This window comes from Megachile rotundata, chromosome 3, assembly GCF_050947335.1.
Source record: "Megachile rotundata isolate GNS110a chromosome 3, iyMegRotu1, whole genome shotgun sequence".
Lineage (NCBI taxonomy): Eukaryota > Metazoa > Arthropoda > Insecta > Hymenoptera > Megachilidae > Megachile > Megachile rotundata.
Genome location: NC_134985.1, coordinates 7,918,674 through 7,935,866, shown reverse-complemented (window position 1 = coordinate 7,935,866; position 17,193 = coordinate 7,918,674). Strand labels below are relative to the sequence as shown.

At 38.7% G+C, this 17,193-nt stretch overlaps 1 protein-coding gene across 16 annotated transcripts in view; it reads left to right on the top strand.

Annotated features, from left to right (window-relative positions):
- The window catches only part of sls (sallimus), a 171,363-nt gene that overhangs the window by 141,117 nt on the left and 13,053 nt on the right, over positions 1-17,193 (top strand). For 10 of the 16 annotated variants that reach the window (XM_076529445.1, XM_076529444.1, XM_076529439.1 and 7 more), the window contains 13 exons: positions 100-125; positions 205-7,273; positions 7,610-7,657; positions 8,690-8,803; positions 8,885-9,037; positions 9,697-10,060; positions 11,046-11,361; positions 12,218-12,506; positions 13,308-13,376; positions 13,488-13,620; positions 14,631-15,067; positions 15,969-16,238; positions 16,771-17,149. In XM_076529445.1, coding sequence (XP_076385560.1) covers positions 100-125; positions 205-7,273; positions 7,610-7,657; positions 8,690-8,803; positions 8,885-9,037; positions 9,697-10,060; positions 11,046-11,361; positions 12,218-12,506; positions 13,308-13,376; positions 13,488-13,620; positions 14,631-15,067; positions 15,969-16,238; positions 16,771-17,149 — 9,667 coding nt within the window. The remainder of the gene's footprint in view (positions 1-99; positions 126-204; positions 7,274-7,609; positions 7,658-8,689; positions 8,804-8,884; positions 9,038-9,696; positions 10,061-11,045; positions 11,362-12,217; positions 12,507-13,307; positions 13,377-13,487; positions 13,621-14,630; positions 15,068-15,968; positions 16,239-16,770; positions 17,150-17,193) is intronic. The other 6 variants (XM_076529451.1, XM_076529448.1, XM_076529438.1 and 3 more) reach the window with 3 other exon arrangements.

Sequence of the window (17,193 nt, the reverse complement as noted above, 5' to 3'; positions counted from 1 at the left end):
TTTAGCCGTAAATGGTTTGTGATTTGCTGAACGATAGCTTAGTGTTAATGATGAGAAATATCGGTGATGGATACTAAAGCAGTTTTCTACTTTTCGCAGATGTCACGGAGAAGACGGTCGAACAGGTAGGATGAAAGCTTTAGGATGAAAAGCAAATTTTAAAGTAAATCATTGCGGGTTATCTAATCGATTTTGTTTGTACAGCAGGAGATCATCGAAGAAGTCACGGAAATAAAGCCGAAGAAGAAAGTGATCAAGAAGGAGAAACCTGTGAAGGCTAAGGACGAAGTCACCGAAGAAGTTGTGGAAGAAATAATAATAGAAGAACCGGAGAAACGGGAAGCTAAACCGATCGTGGAGGAAGAAGAGACGGTGATAATCACCGAACACGATGTCAGGAAAGCTCCGAAGAAGAAGAAGGAAGTCGTCATTAAGGAGGAGGAAGAGATTTTTGAAACTATCGAAACACCCACTCATAAGATCATCAGGAAGAAGATACGCCCGATGAAGAAGGGTGAAGAGGAAGTCGTGGTTGAAGAGATCATCCAGAAACCCAGGGAAGAAACCATAGAAATGGAGGAACAACAGATAGTGGAAGTTGTGGAGACTCCCACTAAGAAGATCGTGAAGAAGAAGAAAGAGGTAGTGAAGGATGGTGGTGTTCCTGAAGAGCTTGTTGAGGAAATCATCATCGAGAAGCCACAGAAGAAAAAGGCGAAACCGATCGTGGAAGAAGAGAAGAAGAAGGTCAAGGTGACCAAGGTAGATTTGAAGGAAGGACCAGAGAAGCCGGAGGAGGTAATAGAAGAAGAAGAAGAGATCATCGAAACTATCGAAACACCGACGAAGAAGATCATTCGCAAGAAACCGAAAGAGAAGAAGGATAAAGTAATCGAGGAAGTCATTCAGAAGACCATAGAAGAAGCTAAGGCGATGGAGGAAGAAGAAATCGTAGAAATAATAGAAACACCGACGAAGAAGGTCATTAAGAAGAAGAAAGCAACTATCAAAGAAGGCAAAGCACCTGAAGAAGAAGTTGAAGAGATTGTGATCGAGAAGCCTGTTAAAGAAAAGGCTAAAAAGAAAATCACACCAAAGGAAGGAGTGGAAATCACTGAAGTTACCACGGAAACCTCCGTCGAATGGTTACCTGAAGAAAAAGTCAAACCCGAAGAAGCCAAGCCCTCGGAAGTGGAAGAAGAAAAAGTGGAAATAACTGAAGTATCAGTGAAGAAAGTGCCGAAGAAGAAGAAGCCAGTTAAAGCTGTCGAGGCGGAAGAACAGGAAGAAGTTGTTGAAGAAATAAAGCCTGAAGTACCTAAGAAGGTGAAGGCGAAACCAGGAGTCACTGAGAAAGAAGGTATAGAAGTGACTGAAGTAATTTCTGAGGTTGGTGCGGAAGAACTTCCTGAAGAGGAGAAACCCAAGAAAAAGAAAGCGGTCGAAGTCAAAGAAACGGAGGAGAAGGTAATTACAAAGAAGGTGAAGGTGAAGAAGGCACCGAAAGAAGGGGTACCTGAGGAGGAAGAACAGCCAGTTGAAGAAGTCGAGGAACTTGTTCCTGAGAAGCCGAAGAAAACTAAGGCAAAGAAAGAAATTCCTACAAAGGAAGGCATAATTACAACTGAAGTCATTACTACAACAAAGGAAGAGAAGTTGGAGGTTGAGAAACCCGAAGAAGAAGAGGTTACAGTTGTCGAAGAGAAGGAGGAGAAGGCAACTGTGGAAGAGAAGAAGGTTACCGTAAAGAAAGCACCCAAGAAGAAATTAAAGCCAACTGAAGCTGAAGAGGAACAAGTGGAGGAAGTTGTGGAAGAAATAACACCGGAAGAACCAAAGAAGAGGAAAGCTAAGAAGGCTGTTATTCCCAAGGAAGAAATCCAAACAACCGAGGTAGTTACCGAAATTAGAACAGAGGAAATAGCTGAAGAGAAACCGAAAGAGGAGAAGGCTGAACCTAAGGAGGAAGAAAAGGTGGAAGAAGAGGCGAAGGTAACTGAGGTAACTATTAAGAAGAAGGAGAAGAAGAAGAAGGAAAAGGTTGTAACGAATGGTGAAGTGATTGAAGAGAAACCGAAGGTGAAAGAAATTCCGGAAGAAAAACCGAAAGAGGAGGTTCCAGAGGTGCCGAAGGAGGAAGAAGTGCTTAAAGAGAAGCCGGAAGAAAAGAAACCGAAGAAGGTGAAGCCCAAAGAGGAGAAACCTGAGGAAGTGAAAGAAGAGAAAGTGGAAGAAGAGAAACCTAAAGAAGAAAAACCGGAAGAAAAGAAGCCAAAGAAGGTGAAACCCAAAGTGGAGAAACCTAAGGAAGAAAAACCAGAGGAAGTGAAACCTGAAGAAGAGAAAGTGGAAGAAGAGAAACCTAAAGAAGAAAAACCAGAAGAGAAGAAGCCAAAGAAGGTGAAACCCAAAGTGGAGAAACCTAAGGAAGAAAAACCAGAGGAAGTGAAACCTGAAGAGGAAAAACCAGAAGAAGAGAAACCGGTAGAAGTGAAGCCCAAGGAAGAAAAACCAAAGGAAGAGAAACCGAAAGAGGCGAAACCCAAAGAGAAGAAGCCAAAGGAAGAGAAACCGAAGGAAGCCAAACCTGAGGAAGAAAAACCAGTGGAAGAGAAACCTGAAGAGAAACCGGAAGAAGTAAAACCAGAAGAGGAGAAACCAAAGGAAGAGAAGCCTAAGAAGAAGAAACCCGCAGAAAAGAAGCCAAAGATCTCTGAAGAAGAACGACCTGAGGAGAAAGCAGAAGAAATACCTGAAGAGAAGCCGAAGAAAGTCAAGGCTAAGAAAGAGGTCGTTCCAAAGGAACCTGTTGAAACTACCGAAGTAATTCCAGAGGCTGTGCCGGAAGAGATACCGACAAAGAAACCGGAGGAACGCAAAGCAGTACCAGTTGAAGAAGAAGAAGAGAAGGTTGAAATCACTGAGGTACCCACAGAGAAGGCTCCAGAGAAGAAAGAAGAGGTACCAGAAGAAAAGCCAACCGAAGCTCCAGAAAAACCGAAGGAGGCTAAGGTTGTGAAGAAGAAGAAGAAGAAGCCGGCTAAGAAAGACGAAATTGAGGAATGGGTGGAACCAGAGTACGAGAGACCTGTACTGGAACCCATGCCAGAGAAGATAGTATGGGAACCGAAAAAGAAGAAGGAGAAGAAACCCTTGCCGGAATCTCTTCAGAAACTGGTACCACAGAAGATCGAGAGGAAGGAGATCAAACCCACGAAACTGAAGATTTCGGAGCCCCAGGAGACCGTTCAGTTCGCTTCCATCAAGCTGAAGAAGGTCACGGTACCGAAGAAGAAATCGGTCGACGAGAAGAAGTTCCCGAAGATCATGTTGCGTAGCAGGATAACGTTTGTCGGTGACTATCCGCCCGAGTTACAGATTCCGAAGATCACCGAACTTGAAGAGAACCCGGTTCAAGCGGGTATTCTGTCCAGGAACACGGAAGAAGCTCTCAAAGTTCTGAAGAGGAAGATTAAAAAGGTGAAACTATCCGAAAAAGAGACAACACAGTTGGAGAAACTGGATCTCGAATTCGAGGAGCTGAAGAAGGTGCCTCTGGAGAAAGTGGAAGACAAATCGGTGTACGAACGCCAACCGAAGAAACCGGCAGAGAAACCAGAAGAACCACAGAAGGTTCCTATGGGAAAAGGCAAGGTGCCAGAAGAAGAGAAGGTAGAGCCTGAGAAGGTCAAACTGAAGAAGATACCAGAGAAGAAGCCGGAAGAAGTCGAAGAACCACTGAAGAAACCACCTAAGCCAGAACCAGAGGAAGAAGAGAAACCAGAGAAGAAGAAGAAACCGAAAGTGAAACTAGAACATGATGACCTCAAGCCTTTGGACTTTGACAGGCCAGAGCTTGAGAAATACGAACCTGAAGAGTATGAGAAGCCAGAAGAACCAGCTCCTGAGCCAGTTCCAAAACCATACGAGAGGGAAGAAAAGAAGAAACCAGATCAGGAGATAGAGCAAATTCCGTTGATAAAGGGCAAACCAAAACCACCGGAACCCGTAGAAGAACCGGAAGTCAAGTTCAGGATACCTACGAAAGAGAAACCGGAAGAGGAGCCTGAGCAGATAACACTGAAGCCGTGGAAGAAGGAGAAACCTGAGGAAGAAGAAGTGAAAGAAGCACCGAAGAAAGAGGAAGAGGAAGTTCCAAAAGCACCTAAAGAAGAACCTGAAGATGTGACGGTGAGACGTAAGACAAAGGTCAAGAAGCCTAAAGAGAAGCCTAAAGAAGAGAAGGAAGAAGAGGTAACGCTTAAGAAACCGGAAGAAAAGCCGGAGGAAGTGACTGAAGAAGTACCCTTGAAGAAGGAACCAGAAAAACCGGTTGAAGAAGCTCCGGCTGAAGTTACAATTAAGAAGCCCGTTGTGGAGGAAGAGAAAGTGGAAGAGGAAGAGACGGTAACTGCAGTCACGCTGAAAAAGAAACCAGAGAAACCGAAAGAAGAGGTCGAAGAAGCGGTCGTAAAGAAACCGAAGAAGAAACCGGTTAAAGAAGAAGAGGTTACAGTAGAGGAAGTAACGCTCAAGAAGGTTGTCACTGAAGAAGAGAAAGAAGAAGAGAAGGTTGTCATAAAGAAACCGAAGAAGAAACCCGTTCCAGAGGTAACTGAAGAAGTTACAGAGGAGGTTACTCTGAAGAAACCGGAGGAAAAAGCGCCGGAAGAGGTGACAGAAGAAATAAAGAAACCGAAGAAGAAGAAGCCGGTGAAGGAAGAAGCTGCCGAAGAAGTTACAATAAAGAAACCTGTTGTGGTTGAGGAGGAGGAGGAAGAAATCACAAAGGAGGTTACTGTGAAGAAAAAGAAGAAGCCTGAAGAGAAACCTGTTCCGGAAGAGGTTACTGAAGAGGTTACATTGAAGCCCGTACCAAAAGAAGAAGAGAAGGCTCCTGAAGAGGTGACCGAAGAAGTAGCAATTAAGAAACCGAAGAAGAAGAAGCCAGTGAAGGAAGAAGCTGCCGAAGAGATTACAATAAAGAAACCTGTTGTGGAAGAAAAGAAAGAGGAGGCTCCAGAAGAGGTGACATTGAAACCCAAGAAACCAAAAGAGAAACCTGTTCCGGAAGAGGTTACTGAAGAGGTTACATTGAAACCGGTACCCAAAGAAGAGGAGAAGACTCCTGAAGAAGTGACCGAGAAGGTAGAAGTGAAGAAACCTAAGAAGAAGAAACCCGTTCAAGAGGAGGCGGCTGATGAAGTCACTCTGAAGAAACCTGTGGTGGTTGAGAAAGAAGAAGAAGAGATCACAGAGGAGGTGACTTTGAAGAAGAAGAAGCCGGAGAAGAAACCTGTTCCGGAAGAGGTAGCTGAAGAGATCACCTTGAAGAAGCCGGTACCCAAAGAAGAAGAAAAAGCTCCTGAAGAAGTGAGTGAAAAGGTGGAAGTAAAGAAACCAAAGAAGAAGAAACCGGTTGAAGAGGAGGCTGCTGATGAAGTCACACTTAAGAAGCCTGTGGTTGTTGAGAAGGAGGAGGAAGAAATCACAGAGGAGGTGACTTTGAAGAAGAGGAAGAAGCCTGAAGAGAAACCTGTTCCGGAAGAGGTTTCTGAGGAGGTTACTCTGAAGAAGCCTGTGCCGAAAGAAGAAGAGAAGGCTCCTGAAGAAGTCACTCAAGAAGTAGCAGTAAAGAAACCGAAGAAGAAGAAACCGGTTGAAGAGGAAGCTGCTGATGAGGTTACCATAAAGAAACCTGTGGTTGTTGAGAAAGAGGAAGAAGAAATCACAGAGGAGGTGACTTTGAAGAAGAAGAAGAAGCCTGAAGAGAAACCTGTTCCGGAAGAGGTATCTGAGGAGGTTACTTTGAAGAAACCGGTACCCAAAGAAGAAGAGAAAGCTCCGGAAGAAGTGACCGAGAAGGTAGAAGTGAAGAAACCTAAGAAGAAGAAGCCAGTGGAAGAGGAGGCTGCCGATGAGGTTACCATCAAGAAACCTGTTGTGGTTGAGAAGGAGGAAGAAGAAATCACTGAGGAGGTTACTTTGAAGAAGAAGAAGAAGCCTGAAGAGAAACCCATTCCAGAGGAGGTTACTGAAGAAGTTACATTAAAGAAACCAGTACCCAAAGAAGAAGAGAAGGCTCCAGAAGAAGTAACCGAAAAGGTAGAAGTAAAGAAACCCAAAAAGAAGAAGCCAGTGGAAGAAGAAGCTGCCGACGAGGTAACCATCAAGAAACCCGTAGTGGTCGAAAAAGAAGAAGCTCCAGAAGAGGTTACCATCAAACCAAAACCCAAGAAGAAGAAGTCCGTCACAGAGGAAGAAGTCGCCGAAGTAACAATCTCAAAACCAAAACCCGTCGAAGAAGAAAAGAAGCCAGAAGAGGCCGAAGTCACTCTAAAGAAGAAGCCCAAGAAGAAACCGGTCGTCGAGGAAGAAGCTGCGGAGGTGACTATCAAAAAGCCCGTTCCAGTCGAAGCCGAAGCGCCCGAAGAATTCACAATCAAGAAGAAGAAGAAGCCAGAAAAGAAACCGGATGTCACCGAGGAAGAGGAGACTGCCGTCACAATAAAGAAAGCTCGCGCTCCTGAGAAGCCGACGGAAGAAGAAGAAGAAGTGACGACCGATGTCCAAATTAAGAAGAAGAAAGCTCCGAAGAAGGTCGAGGAGGCGGCTGCGGATGAGTTAACGATTAAGAAGATTGAAGAAGTAGAGCCAGAAGCAGAAGAAATACAAGAGTTTACGATCAAACGCAAACCACCGAAGCTACCTCCAAAACCGATTGAAGAAATCTACGAGGACGTCACTCTCCGCAAACTGCGGCCAAAGAAGAAGCCCAGGCCTGACATCAAAGAGGTGACCGAAGCCGAGAACGTCACATTCCGTCCACGCAGCACGAAGACCAAGGAGGATGTCGAGCAGGAGTTCAAGATCTCGTTGAACACCTACGAGGAAGAAGACATCTCAATGTCCGGTAAGGTGCGTCTGAAACCGAAGAAACGTCCGATGACCTTCTCGGAGGAGACCGGAGAAGAGACGATCAGAATCCTGCAGGAAGTGGAGGATGAATCTGGACCTATCATCGAGGAGATCATAGAATCCGACGAGGAAGGCAGGGACGAGTACAGCGTGGAGGAATTAGAGACGGACGAGATGAGGCTGCCGTTGAGAAGAAGAAGGAAGAAGGAACCCAAACCATACAAGGTGGAAGATGTCGAAGAAGGCGACGTGATGTTAAAACTGAAACGCGACAGGAAGTACTCGATCGAGGAAGCGGACGAATCGCTGGCATTGAAGCTGAAGAGCAAGAGACGCGTTTCAACATACGACGAAGGTTCGACAGAATTTCTCAACTGCATCAGATGATACCTAATCGAATTTAACGTGCTTTCAGCTAATATAGAAATTAACGCGCTCGCCAGCCTGTCGATGTTTAGTGAGTATGCTTGCCCTTAATATCCTAGTCCGTAAGGACACCCACCTCTTACCATCCTGCTTCTTAAATCACTGCGAATGAAAAGCATATCGGTACTTTAGGTAATATGGTAAAATGAGGTTTTAACAATAGGAAATTGCTTCGAGATGCATCTGCTGACAATGAACGGCTAATTTATGTGATGGTTTAAGTAGGATTTATTAATGTTTTAATGTTTTGTTCGACGATTTGCAGAAGAGGCGACGCTTAGCATTACCAGGGAAGAGGATATTTCAGAGGAAGGTGCGTTTTTAGGATGGGGTTTTATTAACTCTTTTTCGGATTTATTGCCATGCGTTGTAATTCCACGATTTATAATTCCACGAGTGGTGATTCCACGCACTGTAATTCCACGTGTTGCAATTCCACGCGTTATAATCCCACGCGTTCTAATTCCACGAGCTGTAATTCCACGCATTGTAATTTCTACGCATTCTAATTCCACGAACTGTAATTCCACGCATTGGAATTTCTACGCGTTGTAATTTCTACGCGCCGTAATTCTACGCGTTATAATTTCTACGTATTGTAATTCCACGTATTGTAATTCCACGCGTTATAATTTCTACGCATTGTAATTCCACGCGTTGTAATTCCACGCGCTTTAAATTCTACGTGTTGTAATTTCTAGACGTTCTGATTCCACGCTTTGTAATTCCACGCGTTATAATCCCACGCGTTCTAATTCCACGAGTTTTAATTCCACGCAGTGTAATTTCTACGCATTGTAATTCTGCGAACTGTAATTCCACGCATTGGAATTTCTGCGCGTTGTAATTTCTACGCGCCGTAATTCCACGCGTTATAATTTCTACGTATTGTAATTCCACGCATTGTAATTCCACGCGTTATAATTTCTACGCATTGTAATTCCACGCGTTGTAATTCCATGCGTTGCAATTCCACGCGCTTTAAATTCTACGTGTTGTAATTTCTAGACGTTCTGATTCCACGCTTTGTAATTCCACGCGTTATAATCCCACGCGTTCTAATTCCACGCGATATAATTCCACGCATTGTAATTTCTACGCGTTGTAATTTCTACGCGCTGTAATTTCTATGAGTTATAATTTCCACGCATTGTAATTTCTACGACTTGTAAATTCCATTCATTGTCATTTGCCACCTCTTTTCATAAAATAATAAACACCTAAACAATGTAATGGCTGCAAAAGTTCATCGATCCGAAAAAGAGTTATAAAAAATCACTCATTTTTCTATTTCTATATTGTACTTTATTATTTTATACATTGATGCATTATATAAATTTTACAGTGGAAATTGAATACGTTGTACGCGATGGCGACACAATGTTCTCAATCTGCTCATACGTGGCGGAAACCGACGAAGCTATCAACCTCGTCGAAGGAGAAAGAGTTTACATTATCGGTAAATTTAAAGTTTCTTCTTTTAATAAAGTTAATAGAAAATAAGGATGAGAAAGGAATGATATGTTGTGTCTCCTTTCAGATCACACGAATCAGGACTGGTGGTTCGTGAAGAAACACTTGACGGAGGAAAAGGGTTGGGTTCCAGCGCAGTACTTATTGAACGAAGCTCACTACACTCTTTATCTGCAACGCAAATTGCACGAGAAAATTGATAAATTACCTGTGTTTGAAAGTAAGTTTATTTGTAATTCATTTTTTACGAGGAAATATTCATATGTTTATACTCGTTCTTCATTTATTGTTATTATTAATAAATATACATAAAATGCAGTCACATATCATCATATGAACATATCGTCACATACAAAAAATGTAGTCACATATCATCATATGCAACATAGCATTCGAGTAAAATGTAGAACCTTAATATTATTGCTAAATATTACAAATAGTGTCAATTTTATTAACAATCTCATTTAATACACTATTATTTGTTTTTAACAAAAGATTTCATTTTTTACATTCACAAATCTAGAAAGTTTACAGAATTATTTATTTTTGATATTCGAAAATTTAACATTTTAATTTGTGGTCATATTTTTAGAATGTTCACTGAAACTCCACTTATACTATTCTTCATTTGTATATAGATACATACATAATTATCATCAAATTGTTATTTGGTATCTCATAAACATATACATCAATCATTCTGAAAAAAGACGTACAAACAGTAAATATTTTATCATAAATAACTCATAAATCGTCTTAATATTCACATCTGTACCTCATTAACTATAATTGAAAACAATTCACACTGATGTAATTCATAATTACAACCATTTATATACCTCTCCATAATTAAACAATTAATCCTTTCTAATTTTCCAGAACCAGCACCTGGAGAGAAGTCATCAGCACCAAAGTTCATCGAAAAGTTACAACCCATACACACACCCGATGGTTACACGGTTCAATTCGAGTGTCAAGTGGAAGGTGTACCAAGGCCACAAATCACGTGGTTCCGACAGACCGCCATTATCAAGCCATCCCCAGACTTCCAAATGTATTACGATGACGACAACGTTGCAACACTGATCATCAGAGAAGTGTTCCCTGAAGACGCTGGCACCTTCACGTGTGTCGCTAAAAATGCAGCAGGATTCGCGTCCAGCACCACGGAGTTGGTTGTGGAAGCTCCTCTTTCTGATCATGGGTCAGATTTGACTGGTCCATCCAGAAAGAGTCTGTCCAGGTATAGTTTTGTTGTAGATTATTATATAGTTGTTACTGCATTTTAATTTAGTACTTAATGTTAGCTTATGGTGTACTAAAAAAATGTTAGCTTATGACATACTGAAAAAAATGTTAGTTTGTAACATACTGAAAAAAATGTTAGCTTATGACAAACTAAAAAGAATGTTACTTTATAAAATACTGAGGAAAATGTTAGCTTATGACATACTAAAAAAAATGTTAGCTTATGACATACTGAAAAAAATGTTAGTTTGTAACATACTGAAAAAAATGTTAGCTTATGACAAACTAAAAAGAATGTTACTTTATAAAATACTGAAGAAAATGTTAGCTTATGACATACTAAAAAAAGTAAAAAAGTAAAACATACTAAATAACTATAGTCAAGTATTAATATCTTCAAAGTGAATTAGTACTTGAACATATTTTAATAAATTTTTATAGACAATGACGTACAATTATGTGGGTGTTGATACTCATATGATATACTTTTAATAATTGTAACCATACAGTCGTTATTATTAATGAACATTAATATAAAATTTATATGATGATTATAAAAATTATTAATTAATTGTGAAAACAGTTACCCAACTTTTGTTCAATTGATTTAGTTATATGATTGGATTGAGACAATTATTACTGAATTAATTTGATTGAGTGACTTGATTAAAATTGTTGACATTTAGTATGTAATGAATTGATTAATAATTCATCAGGAAATAATAATGAATACATATGAAGGTAATAATTGATTTAATTAGTTTGTTCAATAAAATCAGTATAGAATAAAAAATAATTAGTAATACTAATAACATAATAATTAATACTTGCAATTATTTTTTTACTGTACTCATCTGTGAAACATAAAGAATAATAAAAAAAAATAAAACAGTAGTAAATTATTATGACTTAACAAATTTATTTTTGTATGTATATTAATTACATTTATTTATTTAATGTACAAAATAAAAATTTTGCAGAGAATCATCCCTCGCCGACATCTTGGAAGGAATACCACCAACATTCTCCAGGAAACCCAAAGCAAAATACGTGGACGAGGGTGAAGACGTAATCATTGAATGCCGACTGGTGGCTGTACCCGAACCGGAAATAACGTGGTACTACAAGAACACACAGATCACGACTAAAGAAAATATCACGGTTGCCACCGAAAGCGACATGCATATGTACTGCAGTGTAATTAAGATCACGAAGGTGCAGAAGAAACAGGAAGGAAAATATACTATCGTTGCTAGAAACAGGGAAGGTGAAGCTACTATCGAAATTCCTATGAAGGTTTGTATATTGCTTTGTTGTATTTAGCATTATTACTGACATTACAAATTTGCTAATTTACTAATTCTCAAGTAGACAATTTCCTAAATTTAAAAATTAAGTCTCTTTGGAGACTTGGGAATATAAAATTCTCAAGTTGTAATATTTCAAAATTGTTGAGTTCTCAAATTTTTATGTTCACAAGTCCTTACGTCCTTAAATACCAAGGTTCCTAATGTCCTACGTCCACAGATACCTACGTCTCTAAATCTGTACGTCACCAAGTCCCTATTTTCCAATTACCTGAGCCCCAATTTCCTATGTTACCGATTCTTCACATTTCCAATTCCACAATGCCACAATTCTACATTCCCCCAATTCCTCATTCCTCTAATTCCCCATTCCCCCACTCTCCCACTTCTCCAATTCCTCATTCCCCTAATTCCTCGATCCCTTAATTCCCCATTCCCCTAATTCCTCATTCCCTCAATTCCCCATTCCCCCACTCTCTCACTTCTCCAATTCCTCATTCCCCTAATTCCTCGATCCCTTAATTCCCCATTCCCCTAATTCCTCATTCCCCCAATTCCCCATTCTCCCACTCTCCCATTCCTCCAAGTCATCCTCCAATTCCTCATTCCCCTAATTCCTCGATCCCTTAATTCCCCATTCCCCTAATTCCTCATTCCCTCAATTCCCCATTCTCCCACTCTCCCATTCCTCCAAGTCATCCTCCAATTCCTTATTCCCTTAATTCCTCACTTTCCAAATTCCCAAACCCTCAAATCACCAAATCCGACATCCTCAAATCCTCAAAAACTAATACCCACTTTACTCTTCCCCTCCACATAATAAATTTATAATTATTCATTTTCAGGTGAAGACCGGCAAATCCGAGCCACCAGAAATCCTAGAACCATTGCAGTCCTACGTGGTAAGAGAAGGAGAAACCGTAGTTCTGTCTACTCAGATCGTCGGAAATCCAGCTCCAAAAGTAACTTGGTACAAGAACGGAAAACCACTGAAAGGCGTGTCTCCGAAACAAGATGGCCACGTGAATACGTTGACACTAATTCAGCCACAAGTGTCAGACACAGGAGAATATTCTGTGGTGGCTACCAATGATCTTGGTACAGCCGAAACTAAGGCTACGTTGACTGTCGAAAGTAAGAACATTAAATATTTTGATGATTTGAAGTACTTTTTATTAATTGCTCTAAACGTTTGACTGCTTATAATGATGCATAATTAGTTTATGATGGTGAGTATAATAGCTTCGAGCATAATAATAGTTGAGAAATTATAATGGCTGAGAAAGTAATAATAATAATATATTAGTGCTGTATTATTTCATGTATATTTGCTTTTTGTATATTTAGCTGATTTTCTAAAATAATTTAAACTCAGTCTTCAATTACTAATATTAATAGTAGTACAAACTATTTTAAGCATATTTAAATTTAATTTTTATTTTCATATTTTTCGAATAGTACAAGAAACATTATACATTATAAATATATGATATAAGTAGAAATTAGTTCTTTCTAATGTGCTTCAACATGAATGTGGCTAAAGAGGGATGAAAAGAGGGTGCACCACTTGCGAGAAGAAAATACCATCTTTCTTCAATTCGATAAAAAAATAAAATATCGCTTCTTCCTAAAGAAGAAATCAAAGCTTGCTTCCTCAAAACAAGTAACATTGCAATTTTTATTAAGTAATTACTGATATTTTCCATTAAGAAAGCCAGAATTTCTATTAAATAAACCTAAACCGCTTAAAGTATTGTGATGAAACTTACAACACAACACAATTACAGTTGCGATAAAATTTAAGTTAAAATTTGACCCTCTCTGACTACATTCTACACTTCAATAAAAGCTCATTTCAGGCACAAATACTAAGCGATTTTACAACAAAATGCTGCTTATTAATGCTTCAAAATGCTTTGCTAATATATTTTTCAGTTAACCTGAAGCCTTCATTGACCATTAATATTCAACATCACACGTACGAACACTTCACCATAACGAAGGGTACGATATGTCTGCTTCTGCTTTCATTCTTTTATTTCATATTTTAAAGATCGATTTAAATTGTTTTTATCTTCGTTGCAAAATATTAATTTCACGTGGAACTTTTTATAGAAATACCAAGCGGAGCTCCGGAGCCGCCATTGTTCACCGAACGGTTCCAAGAACTCACTGTTCCGGAGAAAGGCACGTTTAAATTGGTCGCCAAAGTCACTGGAAATCCTGTACCGGAAGTCACGTGGTTAAGGTACGATTTTCTACTTTTAATTATTACAATGTGTAACAGTTTCAAAAGCATATTTATTATTATTAATTCTACTTTTGACATGAAACTTAAATACTTAAAAACAAATAAAATCTCCATATATGGGTTCACTGTTGGTTGGTGTTTTTCAAGGAAGCCATTTTGTATTAAAAATTAATATGATTTACATTGCCATTTTTACAATAAACTTTAAACTATAAATTTACATATAACAAGTATCGTATTACAATATTTTATGTCATCAAATCTTATTCGACTTTCTACATCACCAAATTCGTTCATTTTGCATTTCGTTCCACAAGATGGCGTCTCACGCAACAAATTATATCTTTCCATAAAATCTTTCTATAAGATTCATAACAATTCATCCATTTTATATTTCGTTCCACAAAATAGTGTCTCGATGACTCTTAATACTACATAACAAATTATATCTTTCCATAAAATTTGTTTATAAGATTCATTAAAATTCCTCCATTTTATATTTTTCTACACAAAATGGCGTCTCGATGATTCTTAATACTCCACAACAAACTATATCTTTCCACAAAATCTTTTTATAAAATTCATTAAAAGTCGTCCATTTTGTATTCCTCTTCACAAAATGGTGTCTTTATAATTCTTAATACTTCGCAACAAATTATATCTTTCCATAAAATCTTTCTATAAGATTCATAACAATTCGTCCATTTTATATTTCGTTCCATAAAATAGTGTCCCGATGACTCTTAATACTCCACAACAAATTATATGTTTCCATACAATTTGTTTATAAGATTCATTAAAATTGCTCCATTTTATATTTCTCTACACAAAATGGCGTCTCAATGATTCTTAATACTCCACAACAAATTATATCTTTCGATAAAATCATTTTATAAAATTCATCTTCCTATTCCCTATATCTTCCTAAATTTTTGAACTATTTTAAAAAGACATTTGAAGATATTTTGTTACATGATATTTTTACTATAAAACTATTATTTTTACAGGAACAACAAGCCTTTGGAGAAGTCACCGAACATAACAGAGACCTATGACGGCGAGAACATCGTACTCGAGATCAGAAACGCGAATTCTGAAGTGGACACCGGAGATTATAAATGCGTCGCCAGTAATCCTGTAGGAAAAGCCTCGCACGGTGCAAGAGTCACAGTGGACGTTGACAAAGTGACTTTCACGAAGACCCTTGAAAAGGAAGTCGTTGTGGATGAGTATAAGACCCTCGAGTTGACGTGCGAGACATCGCACACGGTGTCCACAAAATGGTGGCATAATGATAAAGAGATCAGTGGTATGGATCATCGTGAGATCATTGAAGAAGGACGAGTCCATAAGTTGGTGATCAAGAAGACCAATCCTACGGATGAAGGAACGTATAAGTGTACTGTTAAGAACCAGATGACATCCAGCAAAGTCACGGTGAAAGGTAAGAAGTTTGAGGGAAGCTTGGAAGGAGAGGGTTTTGGAATTTTGGGAGAAGAGAATGGAATTTTAGATTTTGGGATTTTCAAATTTATTAATTTTTTAATTCTGTAATTCTTAAGTCCCCAAATTTCTCAAATTTACAAATTTCCAAACTTCCAAATTCTCTAAGTTCCCAAATTCACAAATTCCCTAAGCTCCCAAATTTCCATATTCCCATATTCCCAAATTCCCAAATTTCCAAATTTCCAAATTTCCAAATTCCCATATTCCCAAATTTCCAAATTTCCAAATTTCCATATTCCCAAATTCCCATATTCCCAAATTCCCATATTCCCAAATTCCCATATTCCCAAATTCCCATATTCCCAAATTCTCATATTCCCAAATTCCCATATTCCCAAATTCTCATATTCCCAAATTCCCATATTCCCAAATTCCCATATTCCGAAATTCCCATATTCCCAAATTCCCCAAATTCCCCAAATTCACCAAATTCCCCAAGTTCCCAAGTTCCCAAGTTCCCAAGTTCCCAAATTCCCAAATTCCCAAATTCCCATATTCCTATATTCCCAAATTTCCAAATTCCCAAATTCCCAAATTCCCAAATTCCCAAATCCCCAAATCCTCAAATCTCCAAATCCCCAAATCCCCGATTTCTCAAATACCCAAATCCCCAAATCTCCAAATTCTCAAATCTCGAAATCCCCAAATCCCCTAATTCCCAAATCCCCCCATCCTCAAATCTCCCAATCCCCAAATCTCCCAAATCTCCCAAATCTCCCAAGTCTCCCAATCCCTAAATCCTCAAATTCCCAAATTCTCAAACTTCCACTCAAAAACAAATGTTCTCCAAATTCAAATTCAAACTTCATCTTTCTAACCAAATTCTCCAACTTCAACAGCCACCAAACCAGAATTCGTGAAGAAGTTACAAGATTGCGAGGTGAAGGAGCGCGACGTCGCCATTTTGGAAGTCGAAATCACGTCACAGACGGCGGACGTAAAATGGTTCAAGGATGGCGAACAACTAGGACCTGGAAAAGAAAAATTAGAGTTTGTGAAGGATGGTACAGTAAGGAAATTGCTGATTAGGAGCACGTCTGTTCATGATGAAGGAGAATACACTTGTACACTGTTGGATCAAGAATGTACAGCAGAAGTCACTGTCGTCGGTGAGTATCCAATCTTGAATCAAAAAAAGACATTTTTTAAATACAACTCTTGTTACAAAATACTTCATATTAACTGGTTTAGTATTAAATTTAACTTTGATTAAAATTGATGTACCTTTCGTTTTATATAATTAATATTGCCATAATTTCTTTCGATTTGTTGAAATTTATAAATGCATAGCATGCAAATCTTGTTTCCAAACTATGTTTGATAATTTACTATGCTATATAACGCGTGGTGATTTATTAGACGTGCACAGAGCTTGAAGAGAAAATATATTTAATCTTACAACATTATCTTATAGAAACACGATTATTATATGAAATTTACATTCACAAAAATGTTCAATATGTTTAATAATTATTATATTAAAATCAAAAGCAAAATTTTTGTGAAGTTTCTCAAGTTAAGTCCAAAAATAAATAAAATATTTTGCAACTAGGAATTACAAAACGATTGTTAAAATATCCTTGTAAATTATTAACAAACGAAACTACGTTATAAGAAATGAATAAACATGTCTTTTTTTAGAATTACCACCCGAGATCATCACAAAGATGCAAGACGTGACAATAGCAAGAGGCGAAAGAGCAACGTTCGACATCGAATTAACGAAAGGCGACGCTTTGGTGCGCTGGTTCAAAGACGGCCAAGAATTACAATTCTCAGAGCACATTCGACTATCGATCGACGGAAAGAGGCAGAAATTGAAGATCTACGACACGGAACCGGAAGACGCAGGAGTTTACTCTTGCGAAGTCGGCAAACAGAAGTCGTCTGCTAGACTTACGGTCGAAGAACCTGGAGTCGACTTCATCACCAAATTACCGGATGTTACTCTGGTGACGATGAATTCTGACGCTGTTTTCGTTATTGAACTATCGCAGGATGTTCCAGTCACTTGGTATAGGTAAGTTATTACATTATTTTTGTTTTATACTTTGGTATTTATTA